The 23,303-nt window shown below is 33.3% G+C and overlaps 1 protein-coding gene across 3 annotated transcripts in view; it reads left to right on the top strand.

Moving 5' to 3' along the window:
- Positions 1–23,303, top strand: part of LOC134535922 (signal transducer and activator of transcription 5B) — a 65,956-nt gene that overhangs the window by 34,854 nt on the left and 7,799 nt on the right. For 2 of the 3 annotated variants that reach the window (XM_063375305.1, XM_063375304.1), the window contains one exon: positions 2,854–3,049. In XM_063375305.1, coding sequence (XP_063231375.1) covers positions 2,854–3,049 — 196 coding nt within the window. Of the gene's footprint in view, positions 1–2,853; positions 3,050–7,872; positions 8,636–23,303 lie in introns of those variants that run through there. The other variant, XM_063375306.1, reaches the window with a different exon arrangement.

The following is a 23,303-nucleotide window of genomic DNA, read 5'->3' as shown; positions in this document are numbered from 1 at the left end:
CACGTGTGTTCATGACCATGTGAATGACCGGACAAGTAAGTTACAACAACGCCGGTTCCGGTTTCGGGTCATTAACTCCGAGAACCGCTAAAAACGAGAACCGAGAACCGGGACCGACCCATCCCTAGACTGAAATGTGATAAAATCGAAAGTAACACCGAAAATCATGTAAATTCACCATATAACACCGAAATTCTAGTTAATACACCACAAAGCACTGAAATGCAATTAAACTCATGAAAAGAATCGGCATTTTCAACCAAAACTTACTTCTACTGACAAATATTAAGTATGCAATCTATTAAATATTAAATTCAATAAAAGTAATTTATTTAGCAAGCAGTTTGTACCACATTTTATGCAAAAAAAAATTTTAAAAGGTTTATTTCTTTTCAATCTTGCAACTTTTATTAGTTACCCATTGTTACATTACCATTACGGAATTAGTACGTTTTTGAAACAAAAATTCTAACATTAATTTTATTTGTTCCGAAAAGTTAGATTTGCTTATTTGCTTATTAACAAATCATTATATTGTAAAAGTGCATCATGTATCAATCAAAATCTGTTTTAGAGAAATTAGTATTGTGGAAAGTTTAAGTGTCATATTTGTTTTAGTAAACAGATTTCATAAAAGGTAAAACCAATAACACCAAAATCTCCTGTGTTATAAACCAAATTGGTCTGAAAATAAAACCATAAAATCTTGTCTCTACTAATAGGTTATTTAAATAGTGAATACTGTCTTGTGACACTCCTTCGATCTATGCCTTAGGGGTAGTGCCTTCGGCACTTCATAGTGTCTGCAAACTATACCTTATTTGGGGCAGGTTCCTGGAAGCTGTTGGGGGAATAACTTGATCAGTTTTGGGAGGTATTCCAAGGGAGGAATGCCTTGCAGGTGGTGGTCCGGGTAGCTTGTTGGGTTCCGAGCTGTTGACTGTCTCGGGGTTCTGACATGTTCCCCCTGAGGTGGTCCTGAGAATGTTGTTTGTAGAATTTCAGAGTTGAAGTGTCATTGGGGCAGCTAGGAGTGGCCATGCTTCTCCACTCTGTTGCTACTCGATCTCAGGCCTTGGTGTATACCCAAGGGGCCTCTCTTGCGAAATTCTCCTCTGGAGGGATTACTCTGTAGGCTAGCCGTGAGGAGGAATCGATGGAGTCTTGGTGGCTGAATTTAGAGTGGATACTCACTCAGGGACACGCCTATCTCTGGATGTGATCTGTGGAAGAATGGTCTTGCCTCATGGGGTTTGTATTCTGACTTGTTGGTCGCGTGGCACGCGAGGGTGGCCAGACGTACTCCAGCGATACGGCTAACCTCGACAGCTGGTGGAGGTTCAGCACGGTGAGCAATCACGGCTGCTGTTTGGAGTTCCCTCCGGGCGCCTCCAGGCATTAACTGCCCCTTTGCTGGGGTAGGTCGCTCTTTTACATCTTCCCTTTGCTTGGCAGGAAAGGGGTTGAAGGGTTTCGCTGAAGCTCTGGCTGTTTCCCGGAATCCTGTACACAGGCGGGTGGGAGAGGGGGTTGTGTTCACGCCTGGTCAGGTGGGGTTGGGCCTCTGCCGATTCCTCGTCCGCCTTGTTTTGAGAAAAGAGTGGCTGACTGCTAAATGAAAGTGCACAACACGTAGCACGTCAATACATGCATTATAAATTTGTAAATATCAAAGGGTCTGTTAACTCACAGGATTGTACGTACTAATAAATTATTTCCTAAACCATTTCTAAACATTAGTTAGTAATGGTCAAACGAGACCAAATATAAATCCCTGATTAAGAGCTATTAAAATTTTTCACACTAAGTACTATCACTTTTGGTGCAACTGTAGACTATGTTTTGATGTGACTAACTAGCATTTAGTTTTATTCAAAAAATGACTTGGCAACATTAAAACTTTATGTACCCATTATGATTAGTGATGTATTATATTAGTTTCTTTGGTCACATGTGCCAATTTTATCTATTTAAGAAAAGTATTTATACGTTACACATTTATTAATAGTAATATACATTAATTTAAATAAATATATTATTTTAAATGTATGTGTGTATATATATCGGCTTAAGGTATGCAAATATATTGAATTACATACAAGTCAACATGAGGAGTTAAGAGTGTGGCAATCTCATTATTCAAAAATCTGCTGTTGCAGTCTGTGGCTCCTAATACTGTCACTTGACATTTCTTTAATTTCCTGGTGGATAGGGGTCATCTTTCAAGAATGGTCCAGGTGGATTAGGGATGACTGTTGGCCCTGTGTGTGTTTACAAAAAAACAGCAGAGCAGAAAATTATTTTACATTGTTGTGTGTACCTTGGTATAGTAACATGTTAACATATTGCAGTTGAAATGAAACAATCATTAATCCAAGTCTGTGATGACCAGCTGGCGGCCCAGGGTTTAGGCTTGCGACATATAGTTTCATTTGGCCCGCTTAAATAACCTTTCAACTAGGTGTTACTCTTGTGTTTTAGCCATCTTTGTTTGCCTATATGTATTTTAAGTTGTTAGACACTTAAGAAACCATAGTACATAGTCAAACAGAAACATTAAAAAACTTTTTATAAATATTTTTATATTTTACACATTTTTCATGGTAATTCTTAAATGAAATAGTTTTCCTTTAGTTATTTAATACTATGTTTAAAATTACAATTTTTTTTTTCATGACATGCTACATATTGTATATATTGCTTACTCTACAAAATAATGTTGTTAGAAATATAATATTTATTCATGGGTGAATGACCCTCCGATTAGTTAGAGAAATTATATCTATCCCCACAAAAATAGAGAAGTTGGCCAATACTGGTATGTGTAGCTTAATTATTTAATTTGATCACCAGAGAACCAGCCGACGTCAAACAATGGGTACGTGAAGCCACTGTTGGTCACCCATGTGCCGGGCTGGGGTGGAACGAACACTGGTATTGTGAGCTATCCTGGAACGCCCCAGAACATGTTCCAACCTCAGTCCCCGGACCCTAGCTTGTCGCGGGACACACCTTCTGTCACTAGTGCCGTCAGCGACTCCGTCAATAGGTAAGTGTTGTCTCGCCCGTGGACCAATGGGGTAGCTGTAGCAGTTTTTTTCTTCTTTTTTTCCTTCCATATGTTGTAATAATTATGATAAACTTAATGCATATTATTAGCATTAATACCTCTTTGTCTGGTGTGATAATGGTGGTGGTGGTTTCGATGTTCTTTCGGTCCTGTCTTGATTTCCCTATATTTTATAATATACACACACATACACATAACACATATGTATAGGTATGTATATGTATTTGAGTGAAAACTTTACAAATTCCTCGAACAAGACTTCTTACAACAAAATCATTTGTTTAAATAACGTACTAGTCATGTGTCGGTTCTACTTTCTCCTGGTTCTTGGCTTACTTCTGAATCTTAAAAATTGGTTCTTGATTTTAGGTTAACCTCCACACAATTTCCAGTCACACCAAAGATACGGTGTGTCCTATTAAATGATGTGTTTGTTTTTTTAAAATGACTTAACAGCTCTCCACTTTACTATAATCAGACCACAAACAAGTTCACTTAGCCCCTAGGTAGCACAGTTGCTTCATATCTCGCTCAATAGCTGGGGTAGCACTATCTATTTGTATATACGAACAACTTTTTTTGTTGGGTTAGTATTTAATTCACACACTCCAATTAAAAAATTGCTTGAGAAATATTAAAAAAATGTTTACAAAAGATTAATTAAATTATAAAAAATAAATAATAAATATTAATACAGTAGTGGCAACATACCAAAGTAATTGCAACATATATATGTTTTATAATGGGCAAGAGGCAAGTTAACAGAGGTTTGTTGAGAGTTGGTAGCTGTCCAAATATGAATTTTTAAAATTTGAATCCAGTATGAATACCACATTATTCGCAGATATGAATATTGAATTTGAAGAGTAAGAGTGAGAATTGAAACAGTACAAAAATTGTTTTTTCTCACATAACACGTACTTGGAGAAAGCAAAACGTAAATATGGAGTGTAGTGCCTTCTGGGAAATTAAAAATTAAAACTGAATTGAAAGATGGGTTGGATTAACTCAGCTGCAAATATTATATATAAAATTTTAGTTAAAATAATTAACTTTTTGAAAAAAAAAAAATATGCAGCTAATCTAACCTTATTAACTTCAGATTTTATTTGCCTTATTTCCTACAGCTAAATATCTATCCAAAAACTTTTTCAAATTGAAGAATCTTCGTAATCACACAAAAAAGTTATTTATTTAAATTATGCATGTCTAAATAGTGATTAAATGAGCTCATATGTATGTACATATTCAAACCCTAGTTATTCTCGCACTTTCGTTGTTAACAGCAGCCAGTTAAACTATATTAATTCAAGAATATTACAAACACTTTATGCTAATTCTCTTTGAAATTATTTATTTTTGCTTATTTAATTGTTGAGTCGCAACATCTGTTTTGTTATAGATACATACAGCAAGTAAGTTGCCACTGTGGTGAATGTTGGTAGAGTGATTGTGTCTATCGATTTATACGCTGTTGCAATTATTGTCTTTACTTCTAATGGCCATTGCAAAGGAGTGTTCATGTTTTGTGTTGTGGTCCAAAGTTTTTGAAAATTTTTATTTTTTTCCAATACAAGTACGTGTGACAAAATTATTACAAATAATGGTTTATTTCAATTTTTAAATTCCCCAAGTAGTCTGTATTTTGAATCATCTTGTGATTTATTCTGCTACTGTTTTACGAGACTGCATTGAAATAAACAACTTTTGCTCTTTAAAACCTAGAATACTGTTCATGTTTTTGACTATACTGTACCTTTAAAACTTCTCAACTGGGTATTTATGTTATACAAATAACTTAACCTCAACAATGAACATTGGTAAATGACAAATGCATGAGGTATGCTTATGCTATGTCTAATATTCCGTATCAGTTGAATATTCATTATGTCAGTGTGTTAGTATTTGAAGTCAAATCGAATACGAATAATAAAATATTTGAATCGTATTTGAAAAATCAAATAGTTGCACAGGCGTAGTTATAAGTTAAGTAGAGCCAAATAATAGTAAATACCTACAATTAATGAGTACTAGACAATTTTAAATCATGGTAGTTTATTTTAAAAATAAGTTTTAAAAGTATATTGAGCCTGTTATTTTTCCGTAGGTATGCTTTTAGTTGAAATGATCATCCCTGTCTCCTAGTTAAAAGAGGGACAAAAAAGGGTGGGGATTCCGGCACAAAAAAAAACCTTTTGTTTACACTCACTGTTCGTACACTTTCTGCAAGCGTAATCTTTCCATATGGGCAGGCTAGCACAAGGGGCCCCAGCAATTTTCAAAGATTTACGAACCTTTACTTTCACATGTCACACAGGGTGCTGATAGGATAGGATCTATTTATTCATTTGATTAATGTGAAGTTAAAAAGTCTGTGTGTCACCAGTAAAGGATTAACTGTTAATATTTCAATGTTATCGTGAATTATGTTATGGTTCTCGGTGCCAATTAATTAGCTGGGAACCAGCAGGACAGACATATTTTGCGAATTTCGGATTCAACATAGGTGACAGTTCAGTCATTTAAGAGAATGTTTGCCCAATCTTTTTCTTTGGAGAACATTGATGCAGATTTTTTGACTGCAATAATCATGTTACAGTACGAGAAATTTGGGCTTCAACGCGTACCATGAAGTAGGGTCCATCATGCAACCCAAATTTTCAAATTAAATTGAGAGTTTGGTGGAACCTGTATGTTGTGATGAAAGAACTTATTCACCATAAAACCTTATCATTTACTTTAAAAAAAAAAAAAATTAAATAAATTAAAGGGCTCTTTAAATTGTAATTAATATTTTGTTTGTTTTATCATCTCTCAAATAATTTGTAGTTCAACAGTTGTATGTTAAATAAAAAAATAATTTTTAGTACTACAGTAATACCCTGTACTTAAGTGAACCCAAGTCGAGATACAATTTTGCATTTAAATAAATACGTAAAAATTGTTTAGTTGTGACCAGAAACTAAAGAAAACAATGATTTAGAAGAAAAAGTGTAATAAAATCTTAGATAATACAACAAATTATATTATGAATTGCAAAAACGTAAACTGATGTCATTTTGACATAGAAAGTGTAATAAAATCTAACATTCGTCTGACGAATTAAAGATTTTTTCTTCTCGCGCAAAATTTTCTCGCAGCATGTTAATAATTTTTTGTTCTTTGTTGGAGTCTATGTTTTCAGAAATTTGTGATCCTTTTCAATTGAACTGAGTCTAAAGAATTAGGTTCTTTAATATCTTGCTCTTGCTTTTGCATTTCTATAAGCTCATCGCTTGTCAGCCCTGATTGTGTGAATTCAGCAGGGAAAATCATCGCTATCCACTTCTAAATTTGTTTGTCTCGCAAGATTGACAACTTCTTCAATCAAATTACCAATTTCATCAGGCATTGGTGCTGATTCCGCCTGGATTTCAGTGGTGGAAAAAAAAAATGGACACAGTTTTTTCCAGACAACATTTAAAGTTTTTTTTGTGAAATTTCACTGCTAGAATGTCCAATGATTCTCACAGCATCTAAAACATTGAATTGTTTCCAAAAGTCTTTAACAGAGAGCTCATGGTTTTTTCTCATAGCATCATGCATATGTGCAAATGAATGTCTTATAATAAGCTTTGAATGTTTTGATGAGTCCCTGGTCCATCGGTTGAAGCAAGCCGGTTGTATTTGGTGGAAAAAATACAACTTTTGCATGTGGGTCAAAATTAGTTTAAGTAGGAGGATGGCCTGGTGCATTGTCGATTAATAGCATCACTTCAAATGAGATTTGTTTAGATTTACAATAATGTTTGACTTAAGTTATGAAGTAATGACCAAACCAGTCCTCGAAAAAGGTAGCTGTCACCTTATCTGTATGAGTTGACTACCAAATCACGGGCAAGCCAGCTTTAGATTTATTTTTTAAATGCCCTTGGATTTTCTGAGTGATGAACTAAGAGCCGTTTTAACATACAATCATCAGCTGCATTTGCGCCAACCATCACTCAATCTTTGGCGGTCTTAAAACCTGGGAAGGTTTTCTCTTCACGCGCGATGAAAGTTCTTCTAGGCATCTTCTTCCAGAACAGGCCAGTCTCATCCACGCTGAATATGGTTTGGCTGGTATAGCACCTTGTTCTATCATAGCTTTGAATGTGTCTGGAAAGAGAAACGCAGCCTCTTTATCAGCACTTGCCGCCTCTCCACTTTCTGCAGTGCTATGCCAATTACAGCGACTTTTTAATCGGCTGAACCAACAGTTGGTAGCTTTAAACATTTCATCTTTAGCCACCTCCCCAGCTTGTTTTAATGTCTCAAACATCAGTTTAGCTAAGGAGCAAACTGTGTTTTGATCAACAGGACAATTTTTCACACTTAATTGATTATCACACCATAATTTTAACATTGTTTCCATCCCTGCGATAATACCGTGATGTTTACGAATAAGCTTAAATTCAAAGATTGAGCATTTATCACAGCTAACACAAAAGAATAGTAATGCGTTGACTCCGTGTTAAACATGCACGAACATGTCGTAAAATTAACAATAGTGTGGATGGAGTGGAGAATCTAGAGTCGCAAGATGTTAAAACAAATACGAATGAATCAAGGAAATATAAAAAATTTGTAGCTCCTTATTTGCGCAAGACGGGGTAGCTCAAGTGGAGGTATTACTGTACTTTATTAGTAACTTTATTTTGATACTTATTTATTGTAGAAGAAAGTGTTGTTGAAACTTATTGTAGCATTTTTAAGTTACTGGAATACACATATTTATGTTTTTATATTTTTGTATTTGTTTGTTTTGTTTGGTTTGGGTGCAGTTTATCAAGTGTGATGGATTTGTAAACATTGCTGCCATCGTTTAAGCGTTGAGAAATGTGCCTTTAGCAAGTCGATAAGGCCCAGGATGTGTGTGGCCAGAAGTGAGAAAGCAATTCGTGCCCTCGCTGCAAGACTTCAGTTTCAGATGGAAACTGAATCCTGAACATCTCCCCTGAAGGAGCATACAAGATGTTGGCCCATGTTGTGATGAGTGGATGACAGTGGGTTGAGATTTTAATTGGCGGGCTACGTGCTCACTTTGGCTGTAATTGGCATCACCAATTTTTTCCTGCTCAGTGATACTGAATCCATAAAATTATCTATCTTGTGGGTGATTTTTTTTAAACCACATTTTCATGTCACCTTCACATTCAAAGTTTGGTTTTGACTCAATAAATTTAAGTACTGCATTGTTTGACAATGTAGGCACACATTTTTTTTTTGCATCAGCCTCCTAGTTGTTAACATTATTTCCAATGGAATATCATTGTAATTGCAGTAATATTTAACATGTGTGATTAAGTACGTGTAGTTTAAAAAAATCAAGACTTACTGTGACTAAGATGTATTAAATTTGTGATCTCAATTTATCTAGCAACAAATTGTTTTATTAATCCGTGAACATTTTGATCACAGCATTTATATTTCCTCAAGTTTGATTAGTCTTATAAATGAAAGAGCTGTTTTTAGCATATCGTACCCAGAGTACATGTTCAATTTGACGTTTCTTCTTCGTTGTGGCTACACTGATATTTTGTCACTTCTTTGTAATTGATTTTGATGTGCTGTAAAAATATTGTAGATTCATCGTTTTATCAGTTCTTCATAGCTCTAATTGCAGCACATCAAATTGCAGTAAATAAATATAACACAAAGACAAGTAAACTCTCTTTATCACCAAAGTTTTATAACATGTGTTCATTACTATGATACGACTGTAACTTAATTATAATGTTTTTTGGTAATATTTTTGTAGCTAATACCAATACTAGCTGTAAGAATGCATAGAACCAAAGCTGAAACTTTTGTGTCGTATGCACCCCTGTAAGATGTAAGTACTACTTGTGTAATTTATTTCAACACACTGCATATTACGTACTTGAGTAGTGTGTGGTGTGTGAAGAATCGTTTCTGTGCTCATTTGACGTCTTGGACTTCTCTCGCACCACTTCCTGCTGTCACTTTCTTGCTATGCACTGTACATAATACGTACATAATATTATTTGTGTCGTGTAACATGCTCAATGTGCTGAAATTTGCATAGAGCTAAAGGGAGGGTCGTGGGAATGTGTGCTCAAAACAGCTGCAGTAAGACCATAGTATAAATGCAGGAAATTTTTTTGTTAAAGGTTTGCTGTCTCCTGCCTGATAGTTTTCAATCCAAGTAGAAATTGATGAGGGTCTAGTGTTGGGAATATGTCTAGTTTTTTGTGGCTAAGATTTTTTTTTGTATGATCATTAAATTTAATTTCTATATATGACATAAATTCATATTTTATTTGAAATATTTGCCGTTACAGCATGTAGCAATGTTAAATTTGTGGTTTTCTGAGCCAGTGTGATTTTTTTTTAAATTTGACATGCCTGATATATGTGATGTGTGCCTACAGTGTTGGATAACATGGGTATTTTACCCAATTGTTAACATTCATGGACATTTCCATAAATAGTTAGGTAGTACATATGTGTGTTTAAAGATGTGTAGTATTTGTACAGTTGAAAATGTGGTCATAGATTAATGTGGGAATCTGTCACATTTTAAGAGAGAACCTATTATAGTTATATACATAAATTGTTTGTTTGGATATAAAATTTTAGTAACATTTTGTACATTCTAGAGATAAGACATTGATCACCCTCCCATAATCTTAAGTATCAGTGATATATTTGAAAATAACTTATTTTATTTTACTTATAAACCCCTATTACAATTATTATAATAATTTTCTTTAGTTTGACAGTTCTTACCTAAACTTTAATTGGGCACTTCAATTTGAAAATAAATATGTAATAATTAAATATTGTAGTATAATTTAACCATTACATTTGTTATGGTATGGCGTAATTTATTGAGGGTACTCAGTAGTGTTATCACACCAAAAAAAGTTGTTGCCATACAATTTATTTTAAGCTATTAAAATCGGCCCAGTTGCATGATTAAATTGTTCAGCAGATGTTTTCCTATTTGTTTCCAGCATGAGCTTGCATTTTAAAGCATATGAAAATTACTTTCTAAGGGTTATTTTGAAATTAAAAAATGGTTTTATGCTTTTACGTATTATGACATATATTTTTTGCATTTCTTTACATACCTTATTGAACTAAATGAGTATTATTATTTTAATTTTTAATATTATTTTAATTGGTTGTTTGAGAAGATATTACTGTAGAGAAGGGAGGAGAGAGTTCTTCACAAAGTTTGGGTTAGTGTTAGTTTAATTTACATTATCCTGAAGCCTGTGATACTTTTAGCCATGACGAAAAAGTCTTAGTGGACTGGGAGGTAATGAGAAAGAATGGGATGGGGATAAATAGCATCATTCTGCTCTTAGCCTGAGTTTTAGTAGTCAGGTACCACCCTTGCATCGGACACCAACCATAACTGCTCAGCCCAAGATTCAGAGTGAGGTGGAATTACAAAGGAAAATAATGGTCAACATAAGGATCCTTTGGGAGACCAGTTTTGCTGGCTGTATCCGACCTCAGATGATGGTAGGAAACAGTATTGATAAACTCTACAGCTTTGCTAAAATCCTTTTAAGTTTTGAAGGAGTTTATTTGCTTTCGTAGATCTCTCTTGCAAATTTACAGATAGCCTCCCAATACTTCTGCAAAATCATCTGTATAACATAATGGAACTGCAGTGACTATACCATATTACTAGTATATCTTAGTAGTTAAAAACATTATGTATTTTAACATATATTAATGTTACAATGGTATGGTAGATTTCATTTGTGAATTTTTAAGTTGTGGGAGGATTCTTAATCCTAAAAACTGGCCAAAATATTATTCTGCTAGTTTATGTTGTGAATCATTTCCTGCAAGAATTACTAAGCAGTTTGGTTTTAGTATTTGATTTGATTGAAAAAAAATTATTTGCAGGGAAAATACTGCAGTTATAATAATTTTTTTTTATTAATATAGGATTTATGACAGAGTATTATTGTTTCTGAACGTGAAATAAAAAAAAAATACTGAAAGGGATATTATCCATTTTGAGGGAACATACTGTGTAATGGTTGATAATTCTGCAAATCTCTAGGTTTTATAATTATATGTTACCTGCCTTATCTTAGTAGCTATTTACTGGCATTCAAATTTATTTCAAGGATATTTTTAATCTGTTCGAAACACTGTTTCCTCTTTTCTCTACTCGAAAATCCTAATCCTGGTTTGAACCTGTCTTCATTTGTAGATTACTCAGCAATATATTATATATAGGCTCTGGATCTATGTATAAATTTTAAAATCACTTTATATTTAGGACACAATAATTTTTAGCTTTTTAATATATATTTTTTTAGTTTTCATGTTTTAAATAAGATTTTTTTTCTGGTCATTTAAAATGCTTATTGTTGCTATTTTATTTTTTGAGGTTGGTATACTTAAGTTTGTGAGTTTAAAATTAATGATAATACATACATACGCTTTTATTGCCGATATTGCCACCAGGCCAAAAGTGTTAAATAAAATATTGGTTCCAATGTTTGTGTTTGAAAGATGTCCATTGGTATACAAAATTGAGTTTTTTTAATTTTATCAAGGAGTTAGGCTGATGTGTAAATTCAGAATACTGTTTAAGCATAAATTACTCGGCCAGAACATTATTTCTTTTTATTTTGCACTTTGCATTAACTTTTTGCAAGATGTCAATTATACACAAATGTTATACAGGGTAAAATTACACTTTATAATAGTATCACTGTACTTAATGTTTCATAATTCGGCGATGTGCAATTTGTATATCAGCTTTTAAGAATTTTTTTATATGTTTTTTACAGTGAAAGTATTGTTCATAAACGAATGAGTGTATTGTATAGAATAGTGTTGAATAAGAGTAAGTTTTTTTTTTTTTATGTTTTTCTTTGTTGATATTTACTAGATTTTTATATGTGTAGTTGCTATTAAATTAAACAGTTAAGAAAGTAGGGTTTTGTATCCACTGTTTTTGTCAGTAAATCCATTCTTGTATTTATTTCTTTATGCTGAACATTGCTTCTTTGTATTTCGAATGAAGATTCAGTAAAGTTGCAAGTGTGCATGTTCCAATGCTGTCAGGGCATGTTGATGTTTGCATTTTCATAGTAACTGTGTACATGGTTTGCACACAAAATTTTAGTAACGTAGATTTCAGAATTAGTATTTAGAATGTAAATATATGTAGTAAATACTTTGTGGAATATTTAGTGCAATGATTTCAGAAAACAGCTTTGTTCATGTTTGGCTGTCTAATTTATAATTTGAATTTTTTTTTAAAGAATCTCTATTTTTATGCTTCAAAAGTTTGTAATATGCAATGAAAGTGGGAGAGGGAAGATGCAGTTAATAAAATCGTAAACTTTTTGCATATTTTTATTTTTACTTTTTAATATTTTCAAATAAAGTTTTACTAATAGTAATGGTTTTTTGTATTTTAATTAGAATTTGTTTGGTAACATGGCCACTGACGTTATATGGCACCTATCAGCTCTTTACTTAATTTTTACTTGAAACATTGATATACTTGTAAACTTTTTAAATAATAATGTTGTATCCAAGAATATAAAAAAAAATTGCATAATGAGCTGAAGATAATGTGGTTTGGTTACTTTGTGACACGTAATTATATTTTATCTCAGGTAATTTAATTTTTTTGACATGTCATAATTTTAAAACAAATTGACAATTTTGACTTTAGAATAAGTGACACAAAATTAACTATAGAAATTTAGTTTGTCATAGTTTTCAGCAGCATTGACTTGCAACCTGGAAAGTTTCAATCCTGTAATCCATTTACTTCTCATTATAAAACTACAATTTAAAAGTCTCCTAGTAGAACAATGTTTCACTTAAATATTAAATAATGACTGACTAGGGCACCCATACCTCAGTCCCGCAGACATTCCACAAGCCTAATGTTCAAAATGTTACAAGTCTTAAGGAGTTACAACAATTAATTTGCAGTTTCAGTCTAAGTTTTAATTGGGTCTATTAGGCAATTGTAGCAAATGCCTGAAGGGCTGAAAAATATTATTTTTTAATTTTGCGATATTGTTAGTAATTTTGGTAGGTAAACATTTAAAAACATCTTTTCCACAATTTGCAAATACATAGAAATAAATGTAAGATATTGGAGTTGTTGACTAGTAAACAGTACATTTGATGATGAGCACCATATTTTTAACTGCAATTGCAAACAGTTCTGAAATCCATAAGTTAAGATATCAGTGATGTGAGCTTAAGATATCATTGATAGTATTGGATGATGATTGAGTGAGCATAAAAAATTTTTTACGGACTTTGGTTGTTTAGGTTTAACCAATAAAAATTTTACTCTCTGAAAAAGTCACTTGTGAACTAAAATTTTCATGGTGCACAATGTGCAGTTATTATTGGTTTTGTTTTTATTTTTTTGTCAAGAAATGAATTTTATTTTCTACTTATGGTGAATTTTAAGTATTTTTTTATTTATATTTTATACAAAATTTTGTAGATTACAGATTTTACTTTGACAGATTTTTTCCTCCGGGTTATGAAGCTTATCACATATCTAATAAAAATAAATTTGTGGCTGTGTTCTTATTCCTTTTCAATTTTATAATATTATGAACTAACAAATTATTCATGTACCCTACAGCTATTAAAAACTTAAACACACTAGTTTTTGTATATGCATCGCAGTGTTTCATTAAAAAGTCTATAATATTTAACTGTTGCCTTTTTATAATTTAAAAAATCCTACCTGTACTTATTTTCCGGCTACTCTGAATAGGCTTGCTGCTTGTAGTAGACACAGCAGTGGAAACCTGAATTCATCAGAGAGATTTAGAACTGAACACTTTAGGGAGATCAATATGTGAGTTCATGCTGTTGGCACTGTTGAAATATCAAGTAATACTTCATACTAGGTACCTGGATTTTGTGAAACACCTTTTAAATATACTTAGTCGGACCTCACCGGTAGATATTAAATTATTTTGTGGTCCAGTCTATCAACTTTTTCAATAATATCTATATAACACTTTTGCTATCAACAGTCAATCTTTCCTCGTGCACCCGTTCTTTCACCCTCCCCCCATTTTTTTCTGTCTTTAGTAATAATAACAGCTTAATTCAACAACAGCATGTAAACCACCAAGTGTTTTGAGTTTCTTTGTTTCACCATTGTACACAAAGATGCCATTGGATAGCAAACAAGCAAAACTAGATTTTTAATGTGCCATAAAACATAAAAAATAAATTTGTGTAATACTGAGAATTAAATAAATGCAAATACTGATGGGGAAAAAATTACAAGTGATTTGCTTGTTCATCATACTTTTGTGTTACCTACCACACATACCAAAATACGTGGCAAAGTACAAATTACCACTACCATACAAGGTTACATTTAAGAAAGGTAAAGGTCTGCCAACATCATTACTAAACATTATGATGTTGTGTTAGAACACTTTCAGTATTATTTCCTTTCCAAAAAATTTCAATTCTTTCATTGATGCATAACTATGGTACTACCAGTTACAAGAATAATACTTAAATGGCAAATGCAGATTATTTAAGTAGTAACAGCAAAACAATAAAACTCACATGTTTGTGCCTTTGGTGAAATCTGAGTGGGGGATAACCATGGACTAGTCACAATAAAAAATCATAATTTAATAATTACATATGTAAATTGAAATTGCCAAAATAAACTAAAATAATTAATTTTTGAGAGATAGAGGTAGCCCATAAAATAATTTGCTGCAGGCCTTTTGAATTTTTGCATCGCAATTCACAATGATAAAATTTCAATCTCTCTTGTGGATGTATTCTCCGTAAAATTAGATATTGCCAATGTATTAAAAGAAACATTTTTACAGTTGAAACATTAATCATTGCTGCCCATTGAGGTCATAACTCAGGTGCAACAAAGATGCAGTGCTAAATATTATTGGCCATAGTGTTAATGTCACATTTCACGAACTGCTGACAGTGAACACTCCATTATAATGGCTGTTGTCTACCATTTGAAATATCCTTGTGTTGCGCACAGCAATTTTATGCACAGAGGGTTTCTGTGTTCACATTAGAGAGATGTTTTGTTGTGAAGAAGTACTAGCAGTAACTCATAATTACCACATTGGTTTTCAGCTTTAAAAGAATCATACAAAACACTAGTACCATATAGCTCAAAAAACAACTGAAATAAAAATTTAGGTATTCAAACTTACAAATACTAAATTAGCACTTGCCAATAAAGTATTCAAGAAAACGTGTTGTGCTTAATTGCAATGCATAGTCTTAAAGGGGTGGTTTGGATTTTCTTAGTATCCATTATGGAGAACTACAATACTACCTTTACCTGCATTTTTGCACAGAAAAATGCTTACGTCTGGCCTGTATTAGTACCTATTTTTTTTCTTTCAAAAATTTTCCTTCCTAGCAATGAACTCAGTAATGTAACAAGCCAAACTAGATGGCAGCAGGTTTGACTTAATGTCTGTTGATACGTTTTACAATGCCTCTGTCTGGATTGGAGTGCATATTGTTGGTGTTTTACTGTTTTGTAAAAAGAGCCTTATTAACATTGTTTTGTAATATTGCCCTTTTTACAAAACACCATCGATACACGTATTTAAAAAAACGTATTTGGAAAATATGGCCAGTTGTCAGTTTGGTGGTTCCTATTCACTAAGGTTTATTCTGGATTTTTAATTGGGAAAAAAAAAATTCCCCTCTTGATTGGCTTATCCCTTCTGGGTAAAGGTTTTATTTTTCCAGTTTTTTATTTTAAACTTTTGTGAAAATGTTAACTTAAAAATGATACAAGTCTAATTCTCTTAAATTTTAAATAATGAGCTTAAGTGCCAAAAACTCTTAAAAGCATGGTACGCAATAGTGTTAGATGGGATTACTCGTCTGTGAAAGCTTTTTATTTTGTATATTATACTGTATCAAGATGCAGTAGGGTTGAGGAAAATATTTTCCTGGAAATCAAAGTGGCCAGCAGCAATGATGCTTCAAATTTCAGGGAGGGAGGTACACCAGATCGTTGATGGGGTAGATTTGTGCTGTACAAAAATTTAAGTAGTTATGACATCCAGATAAACTGAAGTTACATGGGAATAACATTGTGAAAAGCATTTTAATTTAGTGTGAAATTAAATTTCAGTCTCACTTGATTTGAGAAAATTAATTTTGATATGCAGTGTGCCACTCCTGAATACAAACATATTAATATGTAATGATTTTAGAAATACATGAATAAAAAGGGATTTGCTATTTTCTGCAGTAGCATCAGTGCATGATTACTGTGGCTGGCACACAAAAATGTTGTGAACAGGAAGGAGGGGGGGGGGGGGGGGTCACTTGAAATGAACTCTTCAGTTCACCACAACATCTGCCACATTTCGCCCACTTTTGAAACATTAACGAGTTTGATCTCGCCTGAAATTGAACATGTATATCATCGAGAGGCAAGTTGGTGTCATATCACCCCCATAGCTGCTGATGAAGCCTTAAAAATTTTCTTTCATCCAACCAAACAAAATTGAAATCAAAATTAAATTAGTTGAAATCACAATTGTTCATTAGAAATTAATTCATTTTGTTAATTTTGGCATGGTAATTTTAATTCTTTGGATTGATGGATCATTCTGTTGAAGACTACAGGTTTTGTTGGACTTATACTTAATTATTTTAATCTTGGTGTTCTATATAGTTTGAGCTGGCATGTTAGCGTTAGTGGAAGAGTCTTAAAGTCTATATTATAACTGGAAGTTGTTGCTCGTAACTGTGATGTCCAATTCCATCCAGCATGCAAGCATGCATGTGTCTGTTATCCAAGTTTTCCTACGTTGAACTGGCCTTAAAGGAGAGTACATTCATATATAGATGTGTACTTATACGTACTGTAGTTCATTCTATGATTGTAGAGTTTTGTGGCCCGTGGAACTAACGTTTGTTAACATTTTATTTTATGCCGTTCCATGGGCTTTTTTTTTTTACAAATGAAGTTCAAATTGGCATTTTAAATATTGTTGTAATAATTGTGAATGATCATTGACGTATTCAACTAATGGAACTTTTTACTGTATAAATAAAATAATATTGCTGTTAGTAGACATTTGTTTCTATATAGTGTTATACATTAACATTTGATCAGAAGACAGTATAGTAATTCAGTTTGTATTACTTCAATAAAATCCAAAATATGTTGCATATTAAAATAAAGATTGTTTCCGTTATTATCATTTTTTGGATATACAAAGTGTTGTGAGTTTAAAACATGTTGTAGTTAAAAATATTTTGCTTTGGTTTTTTGTTAGTAAACCTTTTTTCTTTGCCAAATTGAATGATGTAGAACAGTGTAGTTTATAATAAACTAGTTAGATATTTTCTTGTAGAACTGTTGGTTTAAATTTGATTACCTTTGATAATTTATGTATTTTGTGCAGGGTTTTTTTAGCTGTAAATAATGGTTAAGAATAAGATTACTGGAAATACCTCTTATGTGCAGTAGAAAACTTTTAAAGTGTATATTTGGGCTATATTTTATTCAAATGTTGAAAATGTTATTTGTTAACATATAAACAATTTTTGAAATAGGTGGAACTTCTGTGACCAATTGATACCTGAAAAGAGACATAAGAACATTGACCTGTTGATCTTTAGACAGCCATGTGTAGAATCACACTGTACAGGTTCTTTTTTGTCTATAGCATCTGTGACTATGGTGTCAGTGTTGCTGGTGTGTCCTGTGTTTTCCGTGTTATAGTTTTTCCTAGGGTGTTAGTGTCTACTGTTGTTACCAATGCCAATTTGGTCATAGTTTCGTGTTTCAATAAGATGAGAAACATTAAGTCAAAGTTTTGGAGAGAGATACCCAGTATTTTTATGGTTTGTATGGTCAGTTTCTTAATTTTTTTAATTGCAAAAGTTGGAGTGAATAGTTGGCCATTATTTTGGAGCCATTTGTATAGCCAGTGTTATCAGATGTTTTTCAATCGTAACAAATGTTCTCTGAATAGATGTTATTGGCCAAATATTTTAGCCTCAGCTGTGTAGACATTTTTTCCAAGTTACCAATTTTTTGTAGCCTGAAGTATATGTCAGTACATTGATTTTTCAGATTGTAGTATAGGTGAATGTTTTCTGAACTGGCCGTATTCATCAACGTATCTTGAATTAGAATTTATGGGTTAGTGTCAGTAAAGAGTGAATATTTTAAAGGTGTGCGGTATATTGGGTGTATTAATGCAATGAATCATGGGAAGTATCAGCTGATTTCATGCACATGTGACCAAAAATGTGATTGTATGAAAAGTCTATTTTATGTTAATACCACATACATAAAAATAATCATGATAAATTATGCTTATGACAATAATTATTTATTGCAAGTCAGCATCATCATACTTTGCTGCTCAAACTAAAATATACATTGAATTTGTACTCCATCAGTACTGGCTTTCTTTAAATTATTGTGTTTGCCTACACTTTGGTTGTTACTTAAAACGTTTTGATAACAAATCGGTAGACATAAAGAAATTTACTCAATTTGTTCACTCAGTTTATTTTTATGATATTATTCCAACTGCTGACAGAGACTGTTGGTAATTTATATTTTAAACAGGTTACGTTCTGAAACCTTATGATAATATTTCAGTATTGTCTTTTTTTAATCATGATCTCTCATCAAAATTGATGTCCTAGATTAATATAATCTCATTTAACGGGCTTTATGGCTTAGTTTTTTTAAGTTAAACAGTAGTAGTACATATTCTGGTGCTCATATCTTTGCTTTGTTGTGAAGTACAGAAAGCATCATGCTAAAAGAACTCCAATGTTTGGAGACTTACGGCTGTGCAACTTTGACATGTGTGAAATCAGCCAATCCTAATTGTTGTTCCCAGAATTCACTCTGCTCCGACATTACAGCCAGTGTTCTCTCTCTTTTGGCTGGTGCAGTCTCAATTGGTAGTAAGTGTAATGATTTTTGAGTGGCTAGTTAAGCCAATGTTTTGAAGTCATTTGTCATTTTTATCTTGGCTGTATGCTATTGGAAGGGTTATTTAAATCTCTGTTGTGAGGAGTGTATTTTGAGTCCTTAGTGGGTGTGAGACTAAAAGTAGTTAAGTCACATTAAATTCATGGGAAGAAGGGGATTAACTATACAAATTTGGATCATGTACTATGTGATATTAATAATGGAATTGAAACAATTCTCATAAATCGCCACTTATTTTTTTTTAATATATTTATTATTAAATTGTACAATGATTGAGCCCTTTTATTCAGTAAAGATGTCAAAATTATACCTCTTAATCAAGTATTGGTACTGTAAAGGTTATTTTTTGTTCTCCTGTAAACATTGAATGTTTTACAACTGTTTTGTAGCTGTTATGTAAGGTGTATGAAAACCCCCCCCCCCCCCCTTTTTTTTATTACAATTTTGATAAATGTTAAGTTTTTGAGATGTATGTTACCAGTTGCCAATATTAGAACTGTGGATAAAAATAGTTCTTTAAATTATTATTTACAAATTGCCGTTATACATACGCTGTTCTTACATACGTGTATCAAATTAAAATATCCTTATTCTTGTCGATATTTCCAATAATTTGTCAATTTGTTTCATTGTCGGTGTAAACATCAACTTTTTCATGTGCATTACGTAAAGTGTAATTTTGTTAGTGCCAATTATTTTGTAGTCCATTGGCATACTACGTGGCTGTAGTTGACATTAAATGTAAATCATTGCGATGAACAGTTTTATTATTTTAAATTATAAAACTTTAATAACTTGCACAATGTTTTGTAGCAAATAGGGAATTTTTTTGTTAAACATTAATTTTATTGTATTTATTGTTTTTGTGTGCTGACAGCACAAATATCTCTTGCAGGCCGCCTATTGGCCAGCTCTGCTATACACAAAAACTATGATTTAGCTGATTTATCACTTGGTTGCTTGTTCTCAAGTTCTGTCACATACCAAAATGATACAATATTGTGGGAAAGAGAGGGATTGGTTAGATGATTTTTGTTGTTGATACTAAAGAGACATTAAAGATACATGTTTGGCTTCTCTCTTTCTCTTTTTAATTTTTGTAACTCACCATTATTTTAAGGCTGCCCACCCCTACATGCTGTGCTGGGGATCTTTAAGGTTTCACAATGTTATTAGAAATGAACAGAAACAAGATATAATTCCGTCTGAATATAATTACGTCAAATTTATTTAAGGAAAATTTATAACAGATATTATTATAAAAAATATTAACATACAATATCAATTACATACTTAAACAGATCTCAGGTATATTCAGAAAGAAAAAAAATATGGGTCGACCCGAACTTCAATTATAAAAAGGTTTTATTTAAAAAAATACATAAATCAATAAAAAATACAAATATGTTTAAACCATCCCAGTATTCTGAAAGTCCAGAAATTATGTTTATATGATGAACTGCGTCTGACGGCGTAATTTAGGAAAGTTCAAAAAAAGGTTGAATGATACAGTAGCACTGGAGGTCGGGGCTTCGTTTTCCGGAGATCACTCGGGAACATGATGCCAGGGCGCCTGTGTATTGTAGAGGAAGTGTGATGAAAATGTCAATTCGGCGTTCGGCTCTCGGACCCTGTCTGCGAACAGTCCGAATCAAAACTGATCAGAACTAGAACACAGACAGTATAAACTGGGCAGAGAATGCCCGCAAAGTTAAGGGGAGGTTGGGGAAAGTCGCAGATCATCACTCACCAGACAGGGAAATCTGTTTCTATTTTCCAATGCGTCGCCAGCCAGGAACTGGAATCGGCGAATACGTGGATGGCGCGGACGTTTCTACCATTTCACAAAAAAAAAATGATTTAAAAGAAAATAACTATTATGTTTCTTACTGTGCAGACAGACTAAACTACATAAAGAAGATTACAGGGATAGCATCCCTTATTTAAGCGACTACATCGTCGGTTGCGGCTGGATGGAAGTCTTGCAGTGTCTCGTCGACTCGCCGATAATCGCAAACGGTCCGTCTGCAGTCGCGACGCGAAGTGTCTCGCGAAGAACCGCGTCTCGTAATTAAAAGTAAATGTTCAACCAAAAGTGGGGGTAGGAACTGGGACGTCCGGACCGAAAAGTTCCAAAGTTCCCCGAGTGAGCATCATAAAAAACTCTGACTTTGATGTCTCGAAGTTGGTAGCACTGGCCGACTTTAGCGCTACCTGTTGAGGGGTGTCTGAAATAAAAAAGAATCGACTCGCTCAAGACGTCTGCTCTAACCTGGGGATAAGGGCGAAGTCTAGTGCTGCACTCTGGCGGCCTACAGGGGTCAAGAGGGAGTTAGCAAGCTCGCCCACAGGTGTCGCGGGCGTGAGCTCCACGGGCTCGCCAAAAGAGAATAAGTTACTAAGTCCGCCGCTAGATGTTGTGTGTTGTCCATCTTGGCACACACATTTTTTATGCAAGTCGTCCTCGGAAGTTGGTCGCTGCCTGGCGAGGTGTATGACCGGTCAATGATCTTAGATAAATTCTTAGAACAGAAGGGGGGGGGGGAGTAAGGCGGGGGGGGAGTAAGGCGGGGGGGGAGAAATCGCAACCGGGCTGGGAACGGGCGTCCATGACGTGACTTTTGAGGAGTGAACCTAAGACGTATTCGTGACGGTAAAGGCTATGGTCAGCTCGTCTCTGAGAAATGGTAACAGCTCGTCCAGAGCTGCTGTATGCAGTTTTAGTCATGAAGTGAAGTAATATTACAAGCCTGGGACGTGCCTGCAAGCGAGGTAAATGTTAAACGGGCCGCCAACGAAGTCTTAGATTTGCAAAAGCTCAGATAGGTCTCTGGGAAAGGGTGCCTCGGTCTAACTGGCACAAAGTTTAACTAAGGAGATTACACCAGCCTAACAAAGAGTAAATCACCCAAAGTAACCAAATTATAAAGTGATAAAATTTCCAAAAATAATTTAAAATTATATGAACAATAATAAAAAAAGTGCCGAAATACCAAATTTCTGGCACAACGCTTTCAGGTCATAACTAGTTTAGGCATCATTAAGTTTTTTTAAGCTGTACATACCGAAAAGGTAGGCACAAGGCTCTTCATACTATTAATTTTTTCATCAATTTTCTTTAAATTTTATTTCAAGACAATTTAATGCCAAGTGGTATCGCAGAATCACTATCACTTCTGTGATAAGAGTTTAAAATAAACAATTTTGATCAAATGATTTAAATTAGAGCACACACTAAATATTATTTGATGTTAGATGAAATTCTTTTTCGTCAGTAGCTTTTATGTTATATTTCTTTTGTGCTGAGATGCTTCGTTTGTAATGCATATTTTTTAATACTGTAAAACCAACATATTATTGACTACTAATACATTAGTATTAACTAAATGTGCAGGTTTAGTTACAGATAAAACCAATTTTTTATTGGAAACCGTTTTTGTTTTTTAAGTTAACCATTTTTTAAAAAAATATTATAATTGTCATTGAAAAATATCATTAAATTTTTTGTATCATGTTTATAATTTTTGTGCTTTTATTTGGCATGGATTATTTGGTCACATCAAACATAAAAACAGTAAATTAGTTTTTAAAAATTGTAATTACAATATATGCCAGGTTGTGTTAGTTGGGGCCAAGGAGACCACACATACTAAATTCATATAAAAAATGTGACTAAGCAAACTAATGACTTACTCCTGTATATTGCTACTGGTTCTAACAAAAATTTAAACTCTCTTCTCAACCAAATCAACATTTTGTCTTAGTATGTTGGAATGACTCCATAAATCACGTATGATCAGGTGAAATTGTATAGCTTTGTAAATGAATATGTAATAATCACTAATTATGAGAAAGAAAATCCAATAGATCTGAAAGAAAAAAAAAATGGTTTGTTTAATCTCATCCGACATGAAAACCTTTGGTTGATTTTCTTTTTAACCACTCAAAGTTTTAAATTATTTGAATTTAAATGCCTTAAATGTTTTGAGATGTGATAGATTCACCTTACTGCCTGCCAGATTTACACATTTCTGTGTATGTATTTCTATTGTTCTGTTTGGCGTCCCACACAGTTTGTATTACTCATCCACGGTGCCTGGGTAGCGTCGCTGCAGTTTCACCTTGTTAAAGTATGAGTTCTTTTTTGTCTAGCCTCCACAATGCACAAAATTCACCTCACAGTGCCACAAACAGTAAACCTTTAATAATGAAGGAAACCAATCTCACTGAAACATA

This window comes from Bacillus rossius, chromosome 10 (genome assembly GCF_032445375.1).
Source record: "Bacillus rossius redtenbacheri isolate Brsri chromosome 10, Brsri_v3, whole genome shotgun sequence".
Lineage (NCBI taxonomy): Eukaryota > Metazoa > Arthropoda > Insecta > Phasmatodea > Bacillidae > Bacillus > Bacillus rossius.
The sequence above is the reverse complement of the archived record's forward strand: the minus strand, read 5'-3'. Positions and strand labels throughout refer to the sequence as shown.